This window comes from Salmo salar, chromosome 12 (genome assembly GCF_965601325.2).
Source record: "Salmo salar chromosome 12, fSalSal1, whole genome shotgun sequence".
In the NCBI taxonomy this organism is placed as follows: Eukaryota; Metazoa; Chordata; class Actinopteri; order Salmoniformes; family Salmonidae; genus Salmo; species Salmo salar.
This window is the reverse complement of record NC_138302.1, coordinates 60,432,431-60,460,410: the sequence shown is the minus strand read 5'-3', so window position 1 is coordinate 60,460,410 and position 27,980 is coordinate 60,432,431. Positions and strand designations below refer to the sequence as shown.

At 44.3% G+C, this 27,980-nt stretch overlaps 2 protein-coding genes across 3 annotated transcripts; one reads left to right on the top strand and one right to left on the bottom strand.

The window, feature by feature from the left end:
- Positions 1 to 13: 13 nt before the first annotated feature.
- p4htmb (prolyl 4-hydroxylase, transmembrane b) lies at positions 14 to 16,035 on the top strand. 2 transcript variants are annotated; one of them, XM_045691557.2, is made up of 11 exons: positions 14 to 59; positions 449 to 509; positions 802 to 1,217; positions 3,273 to 3,354; positions 3,623 to 3,813; positions 11,120 to 11,216; positions 11,375 to 11,537; positions 12,181 to 12,366; positions 12,658 to 12,748; positions 13,272 to 13,395; positions 14,468 to 16,035. In XM_045691557.2, exons 2-11 carry the CDS (start codon positions 497 to 499, stop codon positions 14,710 to 14,712), a joined length of 1,608 nt encoding a protein of 535 aa, XP_045547513.1. In that variant the 5' UTR covers positions 14 to 59; positions 449 to 496; the 3' UTR covers positions 14,713 to 16,035. The 2 variants fall into 2 exon arrangements, with proteins under 2 accessions (XP_045547513.1, XP_045547514.1); XM_045691558.2 differs by lacking the exon at positions 14 to 59 and having other exon boundaries at positions 70 to 509.
- slc26a6l1 (solute carrier family 26 member 6, like 1) lies at positions 15,531 to 25,788 on the bottom strand. Its single transcript, XM_014132723.3, has 19 exons — positions 25,403 to 25,788; positions 23,865 to 24,004; positions 23,557 to 23,667; positions 23,193 to 23,368; positions 22,744 to 22,908; positions 22,018 to 22,170; positions 21,314 to 21,396; positions 20,873 to 21,020; positions 20,496 to 20,609; positions 20,227 to 20,304; positions 19,929 to 20,024; positions 19,627 to 19,733; positions 19,262 to 19,331; positions 19,026 to 19,118; positions 18,267 to 18,377; positions 17,593 to 18,030; positions 17,336 to 17,390; positions 17,105 to 17,247; positions 15,531 to 17,004 (listed from the first exon to the last, which is right to left on the bottom strand). The coding sequence occupies exons 1-19, from the start codon at positions 25,540 to 25,542 to the stop codon at positions 16,978 to 16,980; spliced, it is 2,448 nt and encodes an 815-aa protein (XP_013988198.1). The 5' UTR covers positions 25,543 to 25,788; the 3' UTR covers positions 15,531 to 16,977.
- Between the last annotated feature and the right edge of the window lie 2,192 nt (positions 25,789 to 27,980).

The following is a 27,980-nucleotide window of genomic DNA, read 5'->3' as shown; positions in this document are numbered from 1 at the left end:
AGTCATATTCAACTCGAGGCTCGATGCATTCTCTGGAAAATAATGCAACTCCTCCGAAGGTCAGTACCACTCCGCTAGCGCGTTGTGGAACACAACGCTCATTATTTTCCATTCATTAATTATCCGTTACATACTGTATATTTTGAATGAGTTAACCACCTTGCAATGTTTTGAAATGCGGGCTTTTATTTTTAAGGTTTTGTATTACCATAGAGAGGTGACATTATCGTTAGTGCTGCTAGCAACATAGTAGTGTACAGTAGTTGTCAGGGGAATGGCGTGTTGTCCGTCTCAAAACAAACGCCACGAAGATATTTGTGGCAGAAATGAGAGGTCGGACGCATATTATTATTTTTTTCAATGTTAATAGATGATCACTGCACCAAAAACCTTCGAATGTATAAATCGCACACCTTTTGATATGGCTCTTTTCCCTCTATTTTTGGAGGTACGCAGCACGGACTGCTGAAACCGCAACATAAACAAGAACCGTTGGATGCAGTCCTCCTGTAAGTGTGATGTCTGTAGCTACCTAACGTTACTGTGAATTCAACCAAAGTACCACCAAGCTTCACGTTTCGTCGCTTATTGATTTATTTTACAGAAAATAATAACATTAACTAGCTAGTTGACAGGTACTGTAACGGAGAATGTGGGTTGTATGACTATGCAATGATGATGATTGAGTCTGGACAGTATGGATTGTGCACTCATGCGGTAACTTTTATGACTTAACGTAGCCTGCCAGAGAGAACTGACTGCATTATTTAACACGTCAATTGACGTCTTTCTCGGTACCAGGGTCAAAAAGGTACTCAGAACAACAAACCAGTGATAAGCTTATGGTCCATCATCATATCAGGTCAAAAATGATTGAACCACAGGACTGCGACGACAGTGATGAACATGATGAAGCCGTTCCATTACCAACCCTACCCCCTATGCCACGAGAGCGGGTCCCGTTGCAGAAGAGCAACGTGTGCTCCCGCTCTTACTTCATGGTGGTGATGGTCTTTTTCCATGTATACATCATCAATGTCATTGCGCTACTCCTCTACGTGCACTACAACAACAGCCCTGGAGACGTACTGGCCAGCCCGAACAGGGACGAGGCAAGCGGTGGAAGCAATCATCACAAGCCCCCCGAGTTCAATCAGCAACAGACAGATTCTGGCTTTCAGCAGGACATGTACCTTCCACGCCTAGAGGGCATAAGGGTGAGTTAATGCCTTGATCACACCGACAAGGTTTTACATTTTGGTACACCAGAAGTACATTCAAGTACAGTTGAAGTCCGAAGTTTATATACATGTAGGTTGGAGTCATTAAAACTCGTTTTTTAACCACTCCACAAATTTCTTGTTAGCAAACTATCCTTTTGGCAAGTCGGTTAGGACATCTACTTTGTCCATGACACAAGTAACTGTTCCAACAATTGTTTACAGACAGATTATTTCACTTATAATTCACTGTATCACAATTCCAGTGGGTCAGAAGTTTACATACACTAAGTTGACTGTGCTTTTAAACAGCTTGGAACATTCAAGAAAAAGATGTCATGGCTTTAGAAGCTTCTGATAGGCTAATTGACATAATTTGAGTCAATTGGAGGTGTACCTGTGGATGTATTTCAAGGCCTACCTTCAAACTCAGCGCCTCTTTGCTTGACATCATGGGAAAATAAAAGAAATCAGCCAAGACCTCAGAAAAAAAATGGTAGACCTCCACAAGTCTGGTTCATCCTTGGGAGCAATTTCCAAACGCCTGAAAGTACCACGTTCATTTGTACGAACAATAGTACGCAAGAAAAACATCATGGGACCACGCAGCCATCATACCGCTCAGGAAGGAGACGCCTTTCGTCTCCTAGAGATGAACGTACATTGGTGCGAAAAGTGCATCTCAGTCCCAGAACAACAGCAAAGGACCTTGTGAAGTTGCTGGAGGAAACAGGTACAAAAGTATCTATATCCACAGTAAAACGAATTCTATATCGACATAACCTGAAAGGCTGCTCAGCAAGGCGGAAAAAAGACAGACTACGGTTTGCAACTGCACATGGGGACAAATATCATACTTTTTGGAGAAATGTCCTCTGGTCTGATGAAGCAAAATAGAACTGTTTGGCCAAAATGACCATCGTTATGTTTGTAGGAAAAAGGGGGAGGCTTGTAAGCCGAAGAACACCATCCCACCCGTGAAGCACGGGGGTGGCAGCATCATGTTGTTGGGGTGCTTTGCTGCAGGAGGGACTGGTGCACTTCACAAAATAGATGGCATCATGTGGCAGGAAAATTATGTGGATATATTGAAGCAACATCTCAAGACATCAGTCAGGAAGTTAAAGCTTGGTCGCAAATGGGTCTTCCAAGTGGACAATGACCCCGAAGCATACTTCCAAAGTTGTGGCAAAATGGCTTAAGGACAACAAAGTCAAGGTATTGGAGTGGCCATCACAAAGCCCTGACCTCAATCCCATAGAAAATTGGTGGGCAGAACTGATTAAGCGTGTGTGTGCAAGGAGGCCTACAAACCTGACCCAGTTACACCAGCTCTGTCAGGAGGAATGGGCCAAGATTCACCCAACTTATTGTGGGAAGCTTGTGGAAGTTTACCCGAAATGTTTAATCCAAGTTAAACAATTTAAAGGCAATGCTACCAAATACTAATTGAGTGTATGTAAACTTCTGACCCACTGGAAATGAGATGAACGAAATAAAAGCTGAAATAAATCATTCTCTTTACTATTATTCTGACATTTCACATTCTTAAAATAAAGTGGTGATCCTAACTGACTTAAGACAGGGAATTTTGACAAGGATTAAATGTCAGGAATTGTGAAATACATTTTAAACTCGTGTTTTTGGCTAAGGTGTATGAAAACTTCCGACTTCAACAGAATTGCATTGCAGAGGCAGCTGAGGTGCGTTCTGTGTGGTGCAGACGTTGGATTTATTGAACGTATGCGTCAAACTGTAGAAGAATACGGCTTGACAGAAATGGTAGCAGAAGGTGAATGTTGAACTTTTCTTGCACACAGATCCAGATGATGGTGTGTAATATTTTGCGAAATGACGCTATCGGTGTGATCAAGGCATAAGGATGCCTGTGAAGTTCTGTCTCTGTTTAGCCCAGAGCTTAACCTTACAGACAGTAGTAGTCTATACGGTTCAGCGGTGGGCTAGTGTCTGTTGTGCTTTGCTTCTATATGAATGGTGTGTTCCGTGCCATCTTGATGGTGTGAAGTTATAGTCAGTGTTATTTTTTCACAGGTGGGCCATGTCCAGAAGTTGTCACTGGTGCCAGGCAATGTGCATGAGATGCGGACCCTGAGTCTGAAGCCCCTGCTCTTTGGTGAGAGCACTCTCTACTAAACTTCTGCTCTGCATTGCACCCCTCTGCACCATGTTAGTGGCTGATGCTGTCATTGCTCTCCAAGGTTCTGTGTTTACATTGTGTATGAAGTCTAATGTGTGTGTGTGTGTGTGTGTGTGTGAGCGCGCGAGTGTGCATTCATACGTGTGTCTGTGTTTGTGTAAGTGTGTGCGTGCGTGCACTCATACGTGTGTTTGGGTGCGTGCATGCGTTCAAACGGGTGTTTATGGTGTGTCTCTCTCTCCAGAGATCCCAGGGTTCCTGTCTGAAGAGGAGTGTCGTGTGGTGGTGCAGCTGGCCGAGCTGAAGGGCCTGATGGAGAGCCAGGTGATGGTGCCTGAGGGACAGGAGGAGCTGACGGAGCAGCTCAACCTCAGCCCTGAGGAGATCTTCAACCTGCTAGACCTCAACCAGGACGGACAGCTACAACTCCAGGAGGTGTGTGGGTGGGCAAACGAGGATGTGTGTCTGTGAGCAGCATGAAGTAAGTAAGTAGTCAGTCTTGCATACGTGCGAGCCTGAACGGCTCATAGGAGCAGGAGCCTATATCCTGTTTCTGTAGCGTGAGGTTGTTTGATGTAGTACACCCCCTGGACAGGACGCTAGTCTATCGTAGGGCCTCAACCCCAATTTATCTCTTTAACACTAGAACCACTAAAGCAGTCATTTTGACTGCTCATGAATAAAAATATATATTACTCTGTCATTTTTAAAGTCATTCCCCCCTTCGTCTTTGACTTTTCCTAAATAAGTCTATATAACACACTGCCATTGTTAAAATCTTAAAATCACAAATGGAACTGGAGTTATAACCAGTTTTAGGAGTGCATGTCATTTAAAAAAATAATATTTTCCCCCGTTGCCTCCTTCTCCTGACAGTATATCCTGCTCTGCTCCATCTCCCGACAGTGGAAGGTGCCGTGCCCAGTTGATAATCACCTCGATAATTGCCTCGGAACAGCAAAGCAGTTCGACAACATACAAAAACACAGAGTTACACATGGAGTAAAACAACATACAATCAATGATGCAGTAGAATAATTTTTTTTTTTAAATAAGACTATATACAATGTGAGCAAATGATGTGAGATAAGGGAGGTAAAGGCAAAAAAATGCCATGGTGGCAAAGTAAATAAAGTATAGCAAGAAAAACACTGGAATGGTAGATTTGTAGTTTGAAGAAAGTTCAGAGATAAAATATAAATAATATGGTGCAAAGGAGCAAAATAAATAAAATAAATAAATACAGTAGGGGAAGAGGTAGTAGTTTGGGCTAAATTATAGATGGGCTATGTACAGGTGCAGTGATCTGTGAGCTGCTCTGACAGCTGGTGCTTAAAGCTAGTGAGGGAGATAAGTGTTTCCAGTTTCAGAGATTTTTGTAGTTCGTTCCAGTCATTGGCAGCAGAGAACTGGAAGGAGAGACGACCAAAGGAGGAGTTGGCTTTAGGGGTGACCAGAGAGATATACCTGCTGGAGCGCGTGCTACAGGTGGGTGCTGCTATGGTGACCAGTGAGCGGAGATAAGGGGGGACTTTACCTAGCAGGGTCTTGTAGATGACCTGGAGCCAATGTGTTTGGCGACGATTATGAAGCGAAGGCCAGCCAACGAGAGCGTACAGGTCGCAGTGGTGGGTAGTATATGGGGCTTTGGTGACAAAACGGATGGCACTGTGATAGACTGCATCCAGCTTGTTGAGTAGGGTATTGGAAGCTATTTTGTAAATGACATCGCCGAAGTCGAGGATTGGTAGGATGGTCAGTTTTACGAGGGTATGTTTGGCAGCATGAGTGAAGGATGCTTTGTTGCGAAATAGGAAGCCAATTCGAGATTTCACTTTGGATTGGAGATGATTGATGTGAGTCTGGAAGGAGAGTTTACAGTCTAACCAGACACCTAGGTATTTGTAGTTGTCCACAAATTCTAAGTTAGAACCGTCCAGAGAAGTGATGCTAGACAGGCGGGCAGGTGCAGGCAGCGATCGGTTGAAGAGCATGCATTTAGTTTTACTTGTGTTTAGGAGCAGTTGGAGACCACGGAAGGAGAGTTGAATGGCATTGAAGCTCGTCTGGAGGGTTGTTAACACAGTGTCCAAAGAAGGGCCAGAAGTGTACAGAATGGTGTCGTCTACGTAGAGGTGGATCAGAGATTCACCAGCAGCAAGAGCGACATCATTTATGTATACAGAGAAAAGAGTTGGCCCAAGAATTGAACCCTGTGGTACCCCCATAGAGACTGCCAGAGGTCCAGACAGTAGGCCCTCCGATTTGACACACTGAACTCTGTTAGAGAAGTAGTTGGTGAACCAGGCGACGCAATCGTTTGAGAAACCAAGGCTACTGAGTCTGCCGATGAGGATGTGGTGATTAACAGAGTCAAAAGCTTTGGCCAGGTCAATGAATACGGCAGCACAGTATTGTTTCTTATCGATGGCGGTAACGATGTCGTTTAGGACCTTGAGCGTGGCTGAGGTGCACCCATGACCAGCTCTGAAACCAGATTGCATAGCGGAGAGGGTGCGGTGGGATTCGAAATGGTCGGTAATCTGTTTGTTGACTTGGCTTTCGAAGACCTTAGAAAGGCAGGGTAGGATGGATATAGGTCCGTAGCAATTTGGGTCAAGAGTGTCACCTCCTTTGAAGAGGGGGATGACAGCAGCTGCTTTCCAATCTATGGGAATCTCAGACGACACGAAAGAGAGGTTGAACAGGCTAGTAATAGGGGTTGCAATAATTTCGGCAGATAATTTTAGAAAGAAAGGGTCCAGATTGTCAAGCCCAGCTGATTTGTAGGGGTCCAGATTTTGCAGCTCTTTCAGAACATCAGCTGAATGGATTTGGGAGAAGGAGAAATGGGGGAGGCTTGGGCGAGTAGCTGTGGGGGGGTGCAGTGCTGTTGAATGCAGTAGGGGTAGTTAGGTGGAAAGCATGGCCAGCCGTAGAAAAATGCTTATTGAAATTCTCAATTATAGTGGGCTTATCGGTGGTGACAGAGTTTCCTATCCTCAGTGCAGTGGGCAGTTGGGAGGAGGTGTTCTTATTCTCCATGGACTTTACAATGTCCCAGAACTTTTTAGAGTTGGAGTTGCACGAAGCGAATTTCTGTTTGAAAAAGTTAGCCTTGGCGTTTCTAACTGCCTGTGTGTATTGGTTTCTAACTTCCCTAAAAAGTTGCATATCGCGGGGGCAGTTCGATGCTAATGCAGAACGCCACAGGATATTTTTGTGTTGGTTAAGGGCAGTCAGGTCTGGGGAGAACCAAGGGCTATATCTGTTCCTGGTTCTAAATTTCTTGAAAGGGGCATGCTTATTTAAGATGGAGAGGAAGGCATTTAAAAAAAATAACCAGGCATCCTCTACTGACGGGATGAGGTCAATATCCTTCCAGGATACCAGGGCCAGGTCGATTAGAAAGGCTTGCTCGTTGAAATGTTTCAGGGAGCGTTTGACAGTGATGAGTGGAGGTCGTTTGACCGCTGACCCATTACGGGTGCAGGCAATGAGGCAGTGATCGCTGAGATCTTGGTTGAAAACAGCAGAGGTGTATTTAGAGGGCACGTTGGTTAGGATGATATCTATGAGGGTGCCAGTGTTTGCGGCTTTGGGGTTGTACCTGGTGGTCTTTTGGTCTTTGTTAGGAAGAAACACAGTTCGCAACAAGCCAGGTGGCCCAAAATGTTGCATATACCCTGACTCTGCTTGCACTGAACGCAAGAGAAGTGACATAATTTCCCTAATTAATATTGCCTGCTAACATGCATTTATTTTAACTAAATATGCAGGTTTAAAAAAATATACTTACATTTACATTTACATTTAAGTAATTTAGCAGACGCTCTTATCCAGAGCGACGTACAAAATGGTGCATTCACCTTATGATATCCAGTGGAACAACCACTTTACAATAGTGCATCTAAATCTTTTAAGGGGGGGGGGGGGGTTAGAAGGATTACTTTATCCTATCCTAGGTATTCCTTAAAGAGGTGGGGTTTCAGGTGTCTCCGGAAGGTGGTGATTGACTCCGCTGTCCTGGCGTCGTGAGGGAGCTTGTTCCACCATTGGGGTGCCAGAGCAGCGAACAGTTTTGACTGGGCTGAGCGGGAACAGTGCTTCCTCAGAGGTAGGGGGGCCAGCAGGCCAGTGGTGGATGAACGCAGTGCCCTTGTTTGGGTGTAGGGCCTGATCAGAGCCTGAAGGTATGGAGGTGCCGTTCCCTTCACAGCTCCGTAGGCAATCACCATGGTCTTGTAGCGGATGCGAGCTTCAACTGGAAGCCAGTGGAGAGAGCGGAGGAGCGGGGTGACGTGAGAGAACTTGGGAAGGTTGAACACCAGACGGGCTGCAGCGTTCTGGATGAGTTGTAGGGGTTTAATGGCACAGGCAGGGAGCCCAGCCAACAGCGAGTTGCAGTAATCCAGACGGGAGATGACAAGTGCCTGGATTAGGACCTGCGCCGCTTCCTGTGTGAGGCAGGGTCGTACTCTGCGAATGTTGTAGAGCATGGACCTACAGGATCGGGTCACCGCCTTGATGTTAGTGGAGAACGACAGGGTGTTGTCCAGGATCACGCCAAGGTTCTTAGCACTCTGGGAGGAGGACACAAGGGAGTTGTCAACCGTGATGGCGAGATCATGGAACGGGCAGTCCTTCCCCGGGAGGAAGAGCAGCTCCGTCTTGCCGAGGTTCAGCTTGAGCTGGTGATCCGTCATCCACACTGATATGTCTGACAGACATGCAGAGATGCGATTCGCCGCCTGGTTATCAGAAGGGGGAAAGGAGAAGATTAATTGTGTGTCGTCTGCATAGCAATGATAGGAGAGACCATGTGAGGATATGACAGAGCCAAGTGACTTGGTGTATAGCGAGAATAGGAGAGGGCCTAGAACAGAGCCCTGGGGGACACCAGTGGTGAGAGCGCATGGTGCGGAGACAGATTCTCGCCACGCCACCTGGTAGGAGCGACCTGTCAGGTAGGACGCAATCCAAGCGTGGGCCGCGCCGGAGATGCCCAACTCGGAGAGGGTGGAGAGGAGGATCTGATGGTTCACAGTATCAAAGGCAGCAGATAGGTCTAGAAGGATGAGAGCAGAGGAGAGAGAGTTAGCTTTAGCAGTGCGGAGAGCCTCCGTGACACAGAGAAGAGCAGTCTCAGTTGAATGCCCAGTCTTGAAACCTGACTGATTAGGATCAAGAAGGTCATTCTGAGAGAGATAGCAGGAGAGCTGGCCAAGGACGGCACGTTCAAGAGTTTTGGAGAGAAAAGAAAGAAGGGATACTGGTCTGTAGTTGTTGACATCGGAGGGATCGAGTGTAGGTTTTTTCAGAAGGGGTGCAATTCTCGCTCTCTTGAAGACGGAAGGGACGTAGCCAGCGGTCAAGGATGAGTTGATGAGCGAGGTGAGGAAGGGGAGAAGGTCTCCGGAAATGGTCTGGAGAAGAGAGGAGGGGATAGGGTCAAGTGGGCAGGTTGTTGGGCGGCCGGCCGTCACAAGATGCGAGATTTCATCTGGAGAGAGAGGGGAGAAAGAGGTCAAAGCACAGGGTAGGGCAGTGTGAGCAGGACCAGCGGTGTCGTTTGACTTAGCAAACGAGGATCGGATATCGTCAACCTTCTTTTCAAAATGGTTGACGAAGTCATCCGCAGAGAGGGAGGAGGGGGGGGGGAGGGGGAGGAGGATTCAGGAGGGAGGAGAAGGTAGCAAAGAGCTTCCTAGGGTTAGAGGCAGATGCTTGGAATTTAGAGTGGTAGAAAGTGGCTTTAGCAGCAGAGACAGAAGAGGAGAATGTAGAGAGGAGTGAGTGAAAGGATGCCAGGTCCGCAGGGAGGCGAGTTTTCCTCCATTTCCGCTCGGCTGCCCGGAGCCTTGTTCTGTGAGCTCGTAGTGAGTCGTCGAGCCACGGAGCAGGAGGGGAGGACCGAGCCGGCCTGGAGGATAGGGGACAGAGAAAATCAAAGGATGCAGAAAGGGAGGAGAGGAGGGTTGAGGAGGCAGAATCAGGAGATAGGTTGGAGAAGGTTTGAGCAGAGGGAAGAGATGATAGGATGGAAGAGGAGAGAGTAGCGGGAGAGAGAGAGCGAAGATTGGGACTTCTGTGTATTGATTTTAAGAAAGGCATTGATGTTTATGGTTAGGTACATTTGTGCAACGGATGTGCTTTTTTTCACGAATGCGCTTTTGTTAATCATCACCCGTTTGGGTAGGCTGAAGTAGGCTGTGATTCGATGATAAATTAACAGGCACCGCATTGATTATATGCAACGCAGGACAAGCTAGTTAACCTAGTAATATCATCAGCCATGTGTAGTTAACTACTGATTATGTGAAGATTGATTGTTTTTTATAAGATAAGTTTAATGCTAGCTAGCAACTTACCTTGGCTCATTGCAGCCACAAGGTCCTTCTGACGCTGCACTCGCGTAACAGGTGGTCAGCCTGCCACACAGTTTCCTCGTGGATTGCAATGTAATCGGCCATAATTGGCATCCAAAAAGGCAGATTACCGATTGTTATGAAAACTTGAAATCGGCCTTAATTAATTGTCCATGCCGATTAATCGGTCGACCAGTACTTTCTTTGGAGAAACCATGTCACGGGATCGGTTTAGCGTTACCTCCGTTTTTTTTATGACAAAAAAACAAGAACGCAACACCTGGAAAACAGACATTCGCCATGGTATCCAACGTTTCGGAACTAGTTTGTACAGAACCGCATTACATGTTACAAACCAGGAGACGACATCGCTGTTGATTAACAATTGTCTGCACAACTCCCGGGGAGGAGACAGTGCCAGGTGGCCAGATGCACTAAGACCAGAATCCAAGACACCTGTGTTGCCTGCAAGCGACGTGTTTGTGCTAAGTGTGTCAAGCAAGTGAAAGTGGCGAAGATTTGTGTTGACTGTTAGGAAAAGCGATAACAACTGATGCCATTGCGAGAAGATGCACACCATGTGAGCAAGAGCTGACAATCATTTATTCTTTTTTTACTGCTGTCATATCCACACTTCTATTCATTATAATGCCATTTTTGCTGTTGTGCTGATTTTCACTATTTATCACGCACACTTGGCACTTATAATGCTGTTTAGGCTACTGATGTTTTCATCATTTGACCGCGCCTCTTGCTGATCGCGCTTCTTGGTGGTTGAGGTATTTTGATTTTGTCTTTATTGAAAGAAGCTGTTACTGTGTTCCAACACATGCTTTCCCTTTCATTGTTGTAACAAAGGCACTCCACAAATAAAATTGAGCACTGAAATGTTTTTGTTTTTACATTAAAAGTAACACCTTACAGTAACATAAACTAATGAAAATGCTATTGTGTTAGAAAAAAAAGTATTATAATGTTACCTTATTTTTGCAATAGCGTATATGACATTTATTAATTATACTGTTAGTGTTGGAGTCAGAATGACTCCTCATTAGCTTGAAGGGGGGGTCCCTCGAGGCCCAGTTGTTCTCGTGTTAATGCTGAGTGCTAAGCAGAGACTCATCGGGTCCCATTTTTTAACAGTCTTTGGTGTGACTCAGCCAGGGAACGAAAACCAGAACCTTCCGCTCTCAGGGCGGACACTCTAACCACAAGGCCACTGAGTGGAGTGAACACACATCATTAATCATAGTGTGGTGGTACTGGGGCAGCAAATGTATCAGTTTATTTTGTTCCTTTATAATGGATCAATAAACATGTATTGTATTATCTTCTTTATGTGTGATTTATGCATGTTCCTGGGCCTTCTACAGATATTGACACATTCACGAGTGAGGGATGGGATCTGGCTGACACCAGAGAATCTGAAAGAGATCTATGCTGGACTGAAGGCTGACCCTGACGGTAACGGTAAGAGACTGTCATTCTCGGCACGGGCCTCTTTGATAGTTAGGCCCCTCTGTCTCTATGCATACAGAGCTAATCTTTTCAGGCTGCTCCTATTGGATATCTGTGTTTGTATGTGACCCACGTTGTGCCTGTAAGTGACATCTTTGTGTCTGTGTTAGGCTTGCTGAGCCTGGAGGAGTTCAGGCGTCTGGGCAGTGATGCGTTCCAGCGTTTCTTGCAGCAGCGCGGGGTGAAGAGCAGCCAGCTGGTCAGGAACAGCAGACACACCTGGCTGTACCAGGGACAGGGGGCACACCAGGTTCTCCGAGACCTCAAGAAGAGGTGAGGAGAACATCATTGTCAACTGTTGCCCTGGCCTCTTCACTGGCCCCTCTCTCTCTCTCTCTCTCCTGGCCCCCCTCTCTCTCTCTCCTGGCCCCCCTCTCTCTGTCTCTCTCTCCTGGCCCCTCTCTCTCTCTCTCTCTCTCTCTCTCTCTCTCTCTCTCTCTCTCTCTCTCCTGGCCCCTCTCTCTCTCTCTCTCTCTCTCTCTCTCCTGGCCCCTCTCTCTCTCTCCTGGCCCCTCTCTCTCTCTCCTGGCCCCTCTCTCTCCTGGCCCCCCTCTCTCTCCTGGCCCCCCTCCCTCTCTCTCTCTCCACTGGCCTCTCTCTCTCTCCACTGGTCTCTCTCTCTCCACTGGCCCCTCTCTCTCGCTCTCCACTGGCCTCTCTCTCTCCACTGGCCCCACTCTCAATACATACACACAAAATATCTAGCTCAAATAGGGGAGAAGCGTTGTGCCATGAGGTGTTGCTTTATCTGATAAAAACAGTGGCATAGAGGAATCCTTTCTCCAAATGTGGACAAAGCCAAGTATGTTCAAACACATTAATAAACGGTTGGAGTCAAACACCATGGCCAAGGTTATCAGAATCTGATGTTAAGGATTTTTGTCCCTCTTTCTCCCCCTCCCTTTGTCCTCCGTAGGGTGGCCCGTCTGACCCGGCTGCCCTCTGCGTTGGTGGACCTGAGTGAGCCCCTCCAGGTGGTACGTTATGAGCAGGGGGGCCACTACCACGCCCACCACGACAGCGGCCCTGTCTACCCTGAGACCGCCTGCACACACACGCGCCTCGCTGCCAACACCTCCACACCCTTCGAGACCTCCTGCAGGTGAGAGAGAGCTGTGTTGAGTCAGCCAGCGCCTTGTCCTTGGCCTTGTTTTGACAATGCTGTATCGGGGAGAGTCTGTATAGACACCCTTCAGATTAAAACGGTTAGATTGAGTGATAATGTAGTGTAACGTCTGTGTACTTTAGGTGGATGTGATAGACTGTGGTGGATGGCTTTGTAACTTAGCACATATCAATATATCAGGTAGTTTGTGACTAAGACTTACATTTCCATGGTGCGGATGTGTGTTCCAGTATGTGTCCGTATTAAATGTGTGTGTTGCACACCCAGGTACATCACTGTTCTCTTCTACCTGAACTCTGTTGAGGGGGGCGGGGAGACCGCGTTCCCTGTGGCAGACAACAGGACCTATGAGGAAGTGGTGCGTTATGGTCTCTGTGTGTGTGTGTGTTCTTATGTGTTTATATTAGGGCTGGGAATTGCCAGGGTCCTCACAATACGATATTATCACGATACTTACGTGCCGATACGATATGTATTGCAATTCTATTTGGATTGCGATCCGATACTTTGATTTTATTGCGATTCAACGTTCCAAACATATTGTTAACCATATGTCTGCTGCAGAGGGATGAGAGAGCATGAGAAAACACGTTTTGATCAGTCATGGAAATAAAAGTGCTGAAAATAAATTGGCTCCCTATTTAAAAAAGAAGATGGAGGACAAGCTATGAAGGAAAAATCCTGGAGTTTTAGTTCAGGTATAGCCAACTAGCGCAAAGATAATATTGCGATATTGTCAAAACAATACGATATATCGTTAACAAAATCTATATGTAATTGTAGAGATGTATCTATATTAAACATTTGTTTGTTTGTCGGTGTATAGGTATGTGTACCGATATGTTTTTCTCAACGGTATTAATGAGTGATTGTGTTTTCAGTCTCTGATCCAGAACAATGTGGATCTAATGGACACGAGGAAGAACTGTGATAGGAGCAACCTGAGGGTAAAGCCTACTAAAGGGACAGCCGTGTTCTGGTACAACTACCTTTCTGACGGACAAGGTACAGACTGTACACAGTACTCCCTCACACATACCACGCCCCTTCTATACTGAACAAAAAATATAAACGCAACATGTAAAGTGTTGGTCCTATGTTTCATGAGCTGAACTAAAAGATCCTAAAAATGTTCCATACGCACAAAAAGCTTCTTTCTCTCAGATTTTGTTCACAAATTTGTGTCCATCTCTGTTAGTGAACATTTCTCATTTGCCAAGATAATCCATACACCTGACAGGTGTGGCATATCAGGAAGCTGATTAAACAGCATGATCATTACACAGGTGCACCTTGTGCTGGGGACAATAAAAGGCATCTCTAAAATCTGCAGTTTTGTCACAGCACAAAGCCACAGATGTCTCAAGTTTTGAGGGGGCGCGCAATTGGCATGCTGACTGCAGGAATGTCCACCAGAGCTGTTGCCAAATAATATATAATGTTCATTTCTCTACCAAAAGCCACCTCCAACGTCGTTTTAGAGATTTTGGCAGTACATCCAACCGGCCTCACAACCGCAGACCACGTGTAACCATGCCAGGCCAGGACCTCCACATCCGGCTTCTTTACCTGCGGGATTGTCTGACACCAGGCACCCGGATAGCTTATAAAACTGAGGAGTATTTCTGTTTGTAATAAAGCTATTTTGTGGGGAAAAACTCACTCTGAATTCGCCCCTGCCCAGTCATGTGAAATCCATAGATTAAGGCTTAATGAATTTATTTAAATTGACTGATTTCCTTTTGACTGTAACTCAGTAAAATCATTGAAATTGTTGCATTCATATTTTAGTTCAGTATATAAACACACTAATACAGCTTAATTACTGCCCCTCAGACAGGCTACTCAACTTATTGTGCACACATAGCAATTGACCCCATTTCATTCATTCACTGATGTTCAAGTCCTTATTTAAAAACTGAAGTCTATTTAGTTTTGATGAAGGTTAGGCCCACTGTTGTAGAAACACATTCAAAGAGATTCCACCTACTAGTCCACATGGTAGTTATCAGTTCTGCTGTTATCAGAGCTGCTGTTGAATACACATACTGTACTTACTGCTCTCTGTTACACACAGGCTGGGTGGGGGAGCAGGATGAGTACTCTCTGCACGGCGGCTGTGTGGTCACCCGTGGCACTAAGTGGGTGGCCAATAACTGGATCAACATCGACCCAGACTACCAGCGCCAGGCTCGCTACCAGCAGCTGGTGTCACAGCAGGGGGAAGAGGACGAGGAAGAGGACGAGGAAGAGGGGGAGCAGCCTCAGTCTCAGCCCAGCCCTGAACAACTGCAAACTGCTGACTCCCATCAGGAACTGTAGCTGTACTGCTGTAGCCTAGAAACCGAAAAACAATGACCTCACCTTAGGTCCACTAATTACACTAGTTCCAATCTCAGAAGAGTTATGGGTGGTCCAGACAATGTAGTTAGTGGGCCTAGACCTCCCCTACCCCTCTTCTTCAGCCTAAAGCTACCACAAAGATACCCCACTACCCACCTCCCCAACCTAACCTAACTTGACTCTGCCATGCTGTGCACAACCTCCCATGACGACACCTCTGCGGCCAGTACATAGAGAGATATTTGATATTCAGGGACTGTGGTCACTTTGGATTTATGCAACTGAGAAGGGGTCTAATGTTGTTGTTCAGATGTCCTTGTTTGTTCACTATTAGTTGTGTTTCCTCAGCTGAATTTATGCATACTTCCAAACTTTGTTTACATTATATACTTATGCACAATTTTACCTTCTGTGTGTCACAAAATATTCGTGTTACATTTTTTTGTGAGACTGACGCTCTGATACACACATTGCGGAGGGGTGGGGGTCGACCATGCTACTACTTGCATGTACATACCTTCGTATGAGCTGTTAGGTTAGACTTTGTACAGGTTTTTAGTGTGTCATGATAAAGATGGCCATCGACGACTTTATAGACTGTCAGCTGTGATCCACGTTTTTCTTTAGCTTGGCGATGTCTGTCATCACCCAAAGACCCCCCCATCCATGTGATGAAGCATGTTAAATGTTATTTAAGTGTTGCGTAAATTTACTTCATTTATTTATTTGTTAGTTTGTTTATTTATTCTACATTCTTTATGTATATACAGTACCAGTCAAAAGTTTGGACACAGATACTCATTCAAGGGTTTTTCTTTATTTTGACTATTTTCTACATTGTAGAATAATAGTGAATACATCAAAACTATGAAATAACACATGGAATCATGTAGTAACCAAAAAAGTGTTAAACAAATCAAAATATATTTTAAATTCTTCAAAGTAGCCACCCTTTGCCTTGATGACAGCTTTGCACACTCTTGGCATTCTCTCAACCAGCTTCATGAGGTAGTCACCTGGAATGCATTTCAATTAGTTGTGTTCCGACAAGGTAGGGGTGGTATATAGAAGATAGCCCTATTTGGTAAAAGACCAAGTCCATATTATGGCAAGAACAGCTCAAAGAAGCAAAGAGAAACAACAATCTATCATTACTTTAAGACATGAAGGACATTATTTATTACTTATTTATTCCATATTTTTCACTTTCCACGTTGTGTTGTTCACCTTGTTTGGTATTTGTTTCAAAATGCACTGAATCCCTTTCCTCTGCTCTAAATAAAGTTTACTTTAGATTTTGAATTATAGAGAGTTATTTCTCTCATTTCATTGGAGTCACAGAGGAGCGAGTGAGGCCAATTGCCAAAGCTGTTCGTGACAACACTGTCACACCCATAAAAACTTTCAGGATTTTATTGAAATTTCATTAAATGTAAAGTATATAAATTAAGACTTTCCAACTGTTTAAAAATCCTAAATATATTAAATGATTAAGCTGTAAAACATTATCCTAAATATAACCCATAAACTAAGTGAATACCGTTGGTGTATAATATGAGGGTTTCAGCATATAATATCCTTACATTTTTTCCCACTTTTACTTATTTTACTCTGTCAATATGTGTTTTGGAGCCAAACTTGGTAGTTGTGAAAAAAGTCAAAAGTTGGAAGAGTTGCAGAGTTAATTGGAAATGAGGTCATTGTTGATTAGATGCTTTTTTTCATTAATTGGGCTGTTTTCTCTTGAATCATATGGTCTATCCACTAGAAACCTGTAGACAATATGAACACACAAAGATATTTAAAAAAAATACATTACATATATATGCATTTTAGAAAAGTTATGTAAATGTGAATTACCAGAGATTACCTGTTAAATACCAAAATTACCGAACATTTCGGAAACTTTGATAAATTATCAGTAGTTTTATAACCCTATGTTGGGGTTTAGTGTACCTTTCATTTTTTGTAGGGATTTATTTAATCATTAAGCATTTTATTGAAATGTTGATACATTGTAAGATTTCATACTGAACTTGCTGTAGGGAAAAATACATGATTTCATTATAATTACCATATATATATATATATATATATATATATATTATATATATATATATATATATATATACACACAGTATATACCTGTATACTATATTCCCAATTGAAAGTCACTTTTCAAAAGGATAGGGGCCCGCCCCATAAAATAAAATATACAGAGACGTCAGACTTCAGTAAGGGTCCTCAGAGTTTGGTGCTGCACTGCATCTCCTGCAATGACATATTTACAGACATGGTTCATTTGTTCAAAGCAATATACAGTCTTCCATATTGTATCTTCTATTGAACTGTAGATGTGCACATCTCTCACCAGAGAATACTCATAGCTGGGCGTTGATGTTCCCTGGTGGCCAAGGCAGTGCAGCACAGCATCATGGACAGTAGCAAACAGACGTCCTTTAGTGATCGACTCCGAGAAGAACCCTCCCAGCTCTAACTGCTCTACCACAGACACTGGATTGAACAAGTAAGAGTTATTTACACGTCCTATTCAAACTAATGAGCTGTTCGTGTATTAGCTAAAGATAGTGGGGTTACTTACTCTGGCACCCAGCCATGTAGACAGTAACATCAATCTCACCAAAGTCGTGGAATATCTGTCAAAACGGGACAGGAGGATAAGCACTTCTGTACTTTTCCGCTTTTAACATCCTAAACTTTTTATCTCGACCTACCAAACCGTTGTCATCCTAATATTTTTATTTCATTGAGGGCGCCTACATTCCTGATTTTCTTCTCGCAATACAAGGCCATCTCTCGTATGTCATCATTTCCATGCCGTCATCATCACCCACTCACATTTCTCATGGTCTTGATGGCCACGGTGTCGATGAAGTTAGCCGTGGAGAGGTCTAGGATGATGGAGTGGATGTCCCAGGTCCACTTGCCCAGCGATCCCATGGAGACCTTATCCAGTTCCCGGCTCAGGGTATCCTCACTACTGGACCCCAGAGTGGTGGTGTCCCCGTCTTGCAGTTCCGACACTGCCCCCAGGGTGGCACAGTCTGGGTCTTTACTGCCCTTCAGGTACTCCCAGCTGCATTGGTCATCGGGCGTGCGGGGCGTTGTTGGCATGACGAACACGGTGCCGTTCTCGCGGCCGCACCAACCTCGTTGGCCGTCTCCCAGTGACTCCTCCCTGTCTCCATCTCCGCCCCCCGGTTCCTTCCATTGCCCCGCCGCCTCCTCTACGGAGAAAACCCCTGTCTTCTGCTCTGCGGCTCTCAGAGCATGCTTCTGCACAGTCCACACACAGACAACACGTTAGTTTACAACACATTTGTAAAACCCACCTTATGAAGACATAGAGAAAGAGCAGCACCAAGGCTGTCTGTCAACTAAATAATGCATAGATTAGTTGAGATATGACGTAGATTTCTACTGTAGAAGTTCGTGCATGTCCAGAAGGATTCCTGAGTAGTTTGGAATTTGTCATTCAAATGTATATGAATGGTGGTTCGACAGTGTCTCACCTGTCTCTTGGCCTCCCTCCTAGCTCTCCTCTCAGCTCTCTTGTCTCTGCGTCTTTGCTTGGCCTCCTGTCTTCTCTTGTAAATGATCATCTTGCTGATATCAAGCCCACTCTAAGACACAGACACTCCATCTGTTATCGTCACGTCCAACACATGCTCCAAATATAGGCCTGCAGTCACGAAACACAAGGCCTGCGTCTCAAATGGCACCCTATTCCCTATACACTGAGTATACAAAACATGAAGAACACCTGCTCTTTCCATGTCATAGACTGACCAGGTGAATCCAGGTAAAAGCTATGATCCGTTATTGATGGCACTTGTTAAATCCACTTCAGTAAGTGCAGATGAAGGGGAGGAGACAGGTTAAAGAAGGATTTGTAAGCCTTGAGACATGCAGGGAAGCAACTTTCACTGGGGACATGTCCCCCCATATTCTGAAATTGCATTTTTGTCCCCCTCAGTTTTATCATTGGAATGTGTTACGAAACGTGGCAACAGTGTGCTTTAGGCGCATGCGGACTCCTCTGAGAGGTCGGGTAGGCTGTTTGGAGTGTTTATCCGACTGGATTAAAAAATATATATATTCTAAAATATATATCCACTTCTAAAACCAAAGTTGTGCCCCTGGAAACTGGATTGTGTATGTGTGCCTTTGAATGGGGAACGCTTTCGACATCCTGTAGAGCATGAGGTGCAAATGAGTATCACATGAAGTGCAAATGAGTGTCACTGTCAGAGTTGTATGGAAAAGGGCACCTTTCCTTTTAGAGCCTCCAGGTAGAGGTCAGCATTGGCGAAGTACACGGTGGCAGAGGAGTGGAAGATAGTGATGCCAGGGACCTCTCTCACCTGCCACACACACAAACAAACAAACAAATGACAAGGTTATGGTTACCCACTGACTGGGCCACCCCTACCTCTCTTCCTGCTGCCTCCCAAGGTCTACTGTCTCACCCATAGAAATAGAATGATTCTATTCTCTGGTCTCTCACCTCTCTGTGGGTCTCCATGTCCAAGTAGAGCTCTGTCCCTGGAACGTGTCCCAGAACTGAGTACTTCGGGCTGGAAGAGAGGACAGCAGGGTTGGCTCACCACCAGAGCACTCCAGTTCTCAGTCAGAGCTACTGTATAACTATTAAATGGATGCCGTTTTTGTTGTTCTGAATTCTTTATCAAATGTTGGTTTTTGGCTTCCACTTTTTTAATCAATCACTGACTTTGGCCTGAAAGATCTGTTTAAAAGTGCCAAGAATGAATTGCCACCTGGCACCTGTTGATGCTGAGCTTTTTGATTTGTTTGTAAAACACAGCCACATGAAAACTATGCAGTGTTGAAGAAGTGGAAGAGCAGTCTTACAGCTGGGTCCTGAAGATAACAGTGAGCACAGCGAAGGTGATGGAGGCACCAAGGCCCATGTCCAGGTTGAACAGCAGTGTGGATACCCAGGTCACCAGCCACACCACCTGGGAACAGGGCCATTCTTATGTACTACTTATGAATGGGTTATGTATGGGTTATGAACGTGTGATGACGCCCTTATGTAGATATCCTGCAAACAAAGCGTCACTGTGTTTTTCAATTATATTCAACTATATCGAATATTCGCAACAAGAGAAGACGCGTGTAATGTGTATCAGGAAGTTCATTTCTCCTCTCACCAGGTCAACTTTGCTGCTCCTCCACAGAGTGATGATGTCATAGTACTGCTTGAACATGCCCTTCAGGTTCACAAAGACGATGGCTGCAAGCACTGCCTGAAACGCCAACAAACGTAAGAGTGGCTACAACCAGTATAGAACGCACATGCACTTTCAAAACCTCATACTTCACCCGCAAAAACACTTGAATAGACTAACTCATATAAACGATGTAGAAAGAATACATACAAACAGCATTCTGTCTCCTATCACACTCTCCCACATACACATACAGTACATAGCTGAAGTAGAGCCGTACCTTTGGCAGCTCCTGGAACAGAGGCCCGAGCTTCAGCACAGTCACCAACACAATCACAGCAGAGGCCATTCCAGCCATCTGGAGTAAAGACATTGGATATCACGCAATCAATGCATCTTTCATCGGTCACAAAACATACATTCATGCTGCTTTTACATGACCTTCGCACATTTGTTGTGTGTATGCATTTACATGCACGACTATAGCATTAATATAGCAAACACTATTCAGAATGGTGCACAGTAGGAGTCCCGCAGTGTTCCTCTCACCTGTGTCTTGCCTCCGGTACTCTCCTGGATCAGACTACGGGACATGGAGGAGCAGACAGCGTAGCACTGGAAGAATCCCCCCACAGCATTACTGAGGCCCAGCGCCACCAGCTCCTACAGCGGGGAAAGGGATGGAGAGGAGAAAGACAGGTGAAAAGGGGATAGGAGAGGATGGACGAGGTGAGTGTGTGTATAGTGAGTGTAACAGACAGAGGTTTGTTTGGACTGTATTGCAGAGCCGGTTCAGTTACGATGGCCTATGAGGCGCGACAAGATCAAATGAATTCATGGGAAGATGGTACAGCTTGTGTAGATTGTGAGGGATTCAGTTGCTTTGATGGTGTTGGAACAATGTACGATAAGGGGGACTGTCTCACCTGGTTGCTGTCCACCTTGTAGCCATGTTTTAGTGCAAACGTCTTCCCAAGAGAGATGGAGATGGCATAGCCCACAATAGCCAAGGCAAACGCATCCCCCATCACCTCTTCAAACAGGCTAGCATCAGGTAACCTGGGGGCAGCCAGGCTGAATAAAGCAGAGGATATTTAGGTCAGGGTAGTACCAGAGGTGTCAACCATGAACCAGCAGGGGTCGGTAATAAGAATTAACAACATATCAGCAAGAGAAGCGGTCAACAAGAAGAGGTCAAGATAAAGTCACGAGGATTACAACTTGACAGACAAACAAGGTATTAATAATTATTACATGTTTCTCTGTCTCTCACACCCGCACAAACACATATCCATCCCCCCCCCCCCCCACACACACACACACACACACACACAGTTGAGTAAAAATAAAACACTTTAAATACTCACCCGCTGGGAATTTCCCCCACTACTGAGATTGTGTAGTTGTCGTTTAGGTGGGTGTAGGACGATATCACCGTTGCTGCCACAATCTTTATCAAAATAGAAACACATTCTTTTCAATTCAACTTAGTCACAATCTTTCTCCAAATAGAAACACATTCTTTCCAATTCAACTTAGTCACAATCTTTATCCAAATAGAAACACATTCTTTCCAATTAAACTTAGTCAGAATCTTCCCAATACAACTGGACAAATAATGGGAATGTTGCCAGGAAAACATCACGTCAATGATTTAGTGAACATACTGTAGGCTAGGTGAATCAGAAGCCAGAAGTGTGCCTAATCATTAGTTATGAATCCCCTGTTTCTGCTGTGTATGACACTAATACAGTACATTGGAATGGTCCCATATAGTTGACTCAGCTCTTGTGTTTCAGACTAGGGCCATTGTTCTACATTTCTGATTTTCTATGCAGGAGCCAAAACTTGTCAACACAAACTAGACTCGACAGAAGAAAGAAATCTCTGACATACCCAAAACGAATATAACCAATGTCAAATATTTGAAGTTCAAATGTATCTTTGACCAACCAAATAGAAAAAGAAAAAATACATTTTTGTAGAGAAACATAAGGAAGAGACTGACAGCGACAGGGGATGTAGATCAACAAGACGGTGAGACAGTGGACAGAGTATCTTAGTAACTGACCATGATGAGCTCCACTGGGATGGGCACGGGCAGTTTGGCGCTGATGAAAGAGTTGATTTCCTTGGCTGCGATGAGAAACACCATGGATACACCACTGACCACCAGTGTGGGGAGATGGGTCTGAGGTAGCTTGGAGCACACCTCCACCAGCGTCTGTGGACAAGAGTTACACCAATAGTATATGAGTTCAGGGTTTTGTGCTGGGGTTGAGTTAAAGTGTCAGTTGAGTTAAAGTGTCAGCTGAGTTATAGTGTCAGCTGAGTTATAGTGTCAGCTGAGTTATAGTGTCAGTTGTGTTAAAGTGTCAGTTGAGTTAGTTATAGTGTCAGTTGAGTTAAAGTGTCAGTTGAGTTAGTTATAGTGTCAGTTGAGTTAGTTATAGTGTCAGTTGAGTTAGTTAAAGTGTCAGTTGAGTTAAAGTGTCAGCTGAGTTATAGTGTCAGTTGTGTTAAAGTGTCAGTTGAGTTAGTTAAAGTGTCAGTTGAGTTAGTTATAGTGTCAGTTGAGTTAGTTATGGTGTCAGTTGAGTTAGTTATAGTGTCAGTTGAGTTAGTTAAAGTGTCAGTTGAGTTAGTTAAAGTGTCAGTTGAGTTATAGTGTCAGTTGAGTTATAGTGTCAGTTGAGTTATAGTGTAAGTTGAGTTACAGTGTCAGTTGAGTTACAGTGTCAGTTGAGTTATAGTGTCAGTTGAGTTATAGTGTCACACACACACACATGGTACTCACATACACTAGTGATAGGGGCCCACTAAAGCGTGTGGTGGACAGCCCAAAGAGCTGTGCGATCACAGCAACCACAGCGTGAGCAGAAGCTGCTGTTGTGTAGGCTCGCACCAGTGGCTCCGACAGGTAGGTACCCACAAACCCAAACTTCACAAGTCCCAGCACCACCTACAAGTGGAAGCATGACCATTCGAACACAACATATTCCTACTGTCAGTCAAAGCAAGGATAAATTAGCTACGAATGCCTGATTTGTGCTATGTGTCATAGGTCTTGAATTGTATTGACTGGACTGAAGTGTAGTGTAGCATATTGTATTATCTTGTGTTATGTTGTATTGGATTGCATTGGATTAAAGCGTGGTCTAGCATATTGTGTTGTCTTGTGTTATGTTGTATTGTATTGTATCATTTTTTTCCAGTAGCAGCTAACTGTTCTATTCTTTTAATGACCTGGATGAGTCCTCCTAGGACGGTGGTAGCAGCAGCGACCTGCACCCTGTAGGAGTCCCTGGCAGTGATGTTCACCTCAGTCAGGTTAGTCCCATTCAGCATGACCAGGAAGTTCCTGTCTGGAGCCAACCTCTCTGTCACACTTCCAACCATGATACTGAGCACTGCAAACGTACCTGCACACAAACACAACATAACGACATCTGTGTATGTACATTTGTATGCACAAAAACAATTGGACTGACTGGGAGTGTTGTTAACCCTATTCCTTATCAACCACTGGTAATACGGTCACCGTAACAGCCCTAGTGTTAACCCTATTCCTTATCAACCAATCACATATTACATATTTCTGTCCACTTACCTATGGAAATATGTCTGGACGTCCCAAAGAAGAAGTAGACCAATGCAGGGTAGAGGGATGTGTATAGCCCAAACACTGGGGGCAAGGAGGCCAGCAATGCATATGCCATACCTGCAGAGAGTATCGAGAATTCTAGTTAAAACAGCCTCACTAGCCAATAAATCATTCAACTATTATTTTCCACTGGGTCTGTACATGTTCTGTACATGAAGTGTAGGTTGTTCACATTACGATCATTGAAATGCATGTTGTTTTTGAGGATAATAGTGTTTTTGTGATAAACCCATGGGTTTGTGGTCTTACTGTACCTTGTGGCAAGTGCATGATGCCCACACTGATACCAGAGATGAGGTCTGGCATGCCATAGTCCCAGATAGAGTAGCGGGGCAGCCAGTAGAGTACAGGCAGACAGCCCACCACACTACGCTTCAGCCTGGGTACAGTACATCTGGGAAAGGGGGGCAGGGGGTGACAGACAAAAGAGGGATAGGGTCAGGGTTGAGGCTAGGGTTAAACCGGGATGTGGACGTTAAATTAGGGTTGGGGTTAAGGTTAGGGTTGGGGTTAAGGTTAGGGTTGGGGTTAGGGTTGGGGTTAGGGTTGGGGTTAAGGTTAGGGTTGGGGTTAAGGTTAGGGTTGGGGTTAGGGTTGGGGTTAAGGTTAGGGTTGGGGTTAAGGTTAGGGTTGGGGTTGGGGTTAAGGTTAGGGTTAAGGTTAGGGTTGGGGTTAAGGTTAGGGTTGGGGTTAGGGTTAAGGTTGAACCGGGGGGGTAGTGGAGCGGGTTGAGCGCTTCAAGTTCCTCGGTGGCCATATGACTAAGGACCTATCATGGTCCAAACACACCAACACAGTCGTGAAGAGGGCACGACAATGCCTCTTCCCCCTCATGAGGCTGAAATGATTTGGCATGAGCCCTCAGATCCTCAAAAAGTTATATAGCTGCACCATTGAGAGCATTTTGATCGGCTGCGTCACCGCTTGGAATGGCAACTGCTTGGCATCTGACCATAAAGCGCTACAGAGGGTAGTGCGTACGGCCCTGTACATCACTGGGGCTGAGCACCCTGCCTCTATACCAGGCGATGTCAGAGGAAGGCCCTAAAAATTGTCAAAGGCTCCAGCCACCCAAGTCATAGACTGTTCTCTCTGCTACCGTATGGCAAGCGGTGCCGGAGCGCCAAGACTGGGACCAAAAGCCTCCTGAACAGCTTCTACCCCCAAGCAATAAGACTGCTGAACAGTTAATCAAATGACCACCCTGACTATTTGCATTGACCCATTTTTTATTTGCACCAACTCTCTTGCACCGGCTCTATGTACACTCACTACCCACACATACTACACTGACACTCCAACACACACATACACACACTACATACGCTCACACACATGTATATTGACACACACACTCACACATACACACTTTCACACACGCTGATGCTACTCTGTTTATTATCTATCCTGATTGCCTAGTCACTTTTACCCATACCTACATGTACATATTACCTCATCTGCCTCATAGCGTTGCACATTGACTCTGTACAGGCACTACTTGTATATAGTCTCGTTATTGTTATTTTATTCTGTTACTATTTCCTTTATTTTTTGCAAATGCATTTTTAACTGCATTGTTGGGAAAGGGCTCGTAAGTAAACATTTCACAGTAAAGTCTACACCTGTTGTGTTCGGCGCATGTGACAAATATTAGATTTTATTTTAATACGAACCTGGAGTTAGGTTCACGTGGGTCTAAGCCTACTGCTTAAATCCTTCCATAAAATATTTACCACATCTATTTGCAATAAATCAGAAACTCTCACACACACACACACCATCTGTGCCTTACCTGAAGGACTCTTTTAGCTGCTTGGTCAGGGAAGGGTGAATGTCAGAGTAGTCCATTCTCTGAGCCAGCTCCTCCAGTCTCTGCTCATCCAGTACATCCCTCTCCACTCTGTACCCCCTAGCCTTCCGGCCCATACCCATACCACCTCGTCCAATATGTCCTTAACTGTATATAAGAAGCAGGTTGGGCTATTTCGTCCTCCCTGTGTAAGCTGCATGAAGTGCCTGTCAGTCCCCCTTTTGTACAATATGACAGGTGAAAGGGAAGTTTTTTCCAAACACCGAATAAAACAGGTTAACTAAAAAGTTAACTTTTTCACCCAAAGCACGTTGGGCGTTACCATTGACTGAGGTTCTATCACTATCAGAGATAAGGGTACATTCAATAAATCATCCTTTATATGTGTGTGTCTGTGTGGAGGGGGGTCAGGGGTTGATTGTGTGTAGGGCATAGCCTATAATGGCTAACTAGGAGACATTTTTCCACCTCATATTTGGTCATTCAAGGTCATCAAGAGCCCCATTTCAGAATGTCCGGATTGCACTCTGGTCATAGGAAGGAGGTGTTTCCACCAGATTCCTTACACTGCAAAAGTGATGCTAATGAACCATGACAACACCAGGCAGCCTGTAGCTGATGGCATACTAGTCCTGTCATCTATTACAGCCAGATTTGGTACAGTGGGAAGATAGACAAACACAGGATATGGAAAAAGCAACATCAGGGAAATTATTATTGACTTAAGGTGGAAGACAACATACTGTACATACTGTGCCTTCAGAAGGTATTCACAACCCTTGACTTTCTCCACATTTTGTTGTTACAGACTGAATTTAAAATTGATTAAATTTAGATTTTGTGTCACTGAGATACACACAATACCCCATAATGTCAAATGGGAATTGTCTTTTTAGAAATGTTTACAAATTAATTAAAAAAAATGAAAAGCTAAAATGTCTCAAGTCAATAAGTATTCAAACATTTTGTACTGGCAAAACTAAATAAGCTCAGGAGTAAAAATATGCTTAACAAGTCAAAAAAGTTGTGTGGACATACTGTGTGCAATGATAGTGTTTAATATGATTTTTAAATGACTACCCCATCTCTGTACCCCACACATACAATTATCTGTAAGGTTCCTTAGTCTAGCAGTGAATTTCAAGTACAGATTCAACCACAAAGACCAGGGAAGTTTTCCAATGGTTCGCAAAGAAGGGCGCCTATTGGTAGACAAACATTTAAAAAGCAGACGTTGAATATCCCTTTGAGCATGGTGCAGTTATTAATTACACATTAATTACACATTAATTACCCAAACAAAAGAGCGAGGGTAAACCTCGTAGAACAACACAAAACACGCAGCACAGGCTGAGACACCGCATAGGTACTCACACAACCAACGGATATGGGAACAATAATCGACAGCCCAATGGGGAAACAAAGGGCACATTTATACAAACACAATAAGTGAGGAATTGGAACCAGGTGTGTGTAATAACACAGTTCAGTCAGTCGAGAAGGCTGGTGACGTCGACCTCCGGAACTGGTGAAAAGAATGAGCAGCAGTACCGGGGGGATCTGTGACACAACCTTCCTAACTCAGTTGCTGGAGAGGAAGGAAACCGCTCAGGGATTTCACCATGAGGCCAATGGTGATTTTAAAACAGTTAGTTCAATGGCTGTGATAAGAGATAACTGAGGTTGGATCAACAACATTTTAGTTACTCCACAATACTAACCAAAATGACAGAGTGAAAAGAAGGAAGCCTGTACAGAATAAAATATATTCAAAAAAATTCATCCTATTTGCAATAAGGCACTAAAGTAAAACTGCAAAAATTGAAAAAATGTGGTAAAGAAATGTACTTTATGTCCTGAATACCAAATGTTATGTTTGGGACAAATCCAACACAGCACATCACTGAGTGCCACTCTTCATATTTTCAAGCATGGTGGTGGCTGCATCATGTTATAGAGCTATGCAACTACAAAATCCTAGAGCAAAACTTGGTTCAGTCTGCTTTCCACCAGACACTGGGAGACAAATTCACCTTTCAGCAGGACAATTACCTAAAGCACAAGGCCAAATATACACTGAGTTGCTTACCAAGACGACATTTAATGTTCGTGAGTGCCCGAGTCACAGTTTTTACTTAAATTGGCTTGAAAATCTATGGTAAGACTGGAAAATGGTCATCTAGCAATGATCAACAACCAACTTGACAGAGCTTGAAGAATTATTTAAAGAATAATGAGCAAATATTTTACAATCCAGGTGTGCAAAGCTCTTAGAGACTTACCCAGCAAGATTCACAGCTGTAATTGCTGCCAAAGGTGATTCTAATGTGTTGAATTATAGAGTTGAATGTTAGAATTTTTCATTCACTTTGACATTACAGAGTATTTTGTGTAGATTGTTGACAAAACAATTACAAAAAAAAACATTTTAATCCCACTTTGTAACACAACAAAATGTGGATAAAGTTAAGGCGTGTGAATACTTTCTGAAGGCACCCCAAAAGTATTTGGACAGTGACCAATGTTTTGTTGTTTGGTACTCCAGCACTTTTGAAATGAC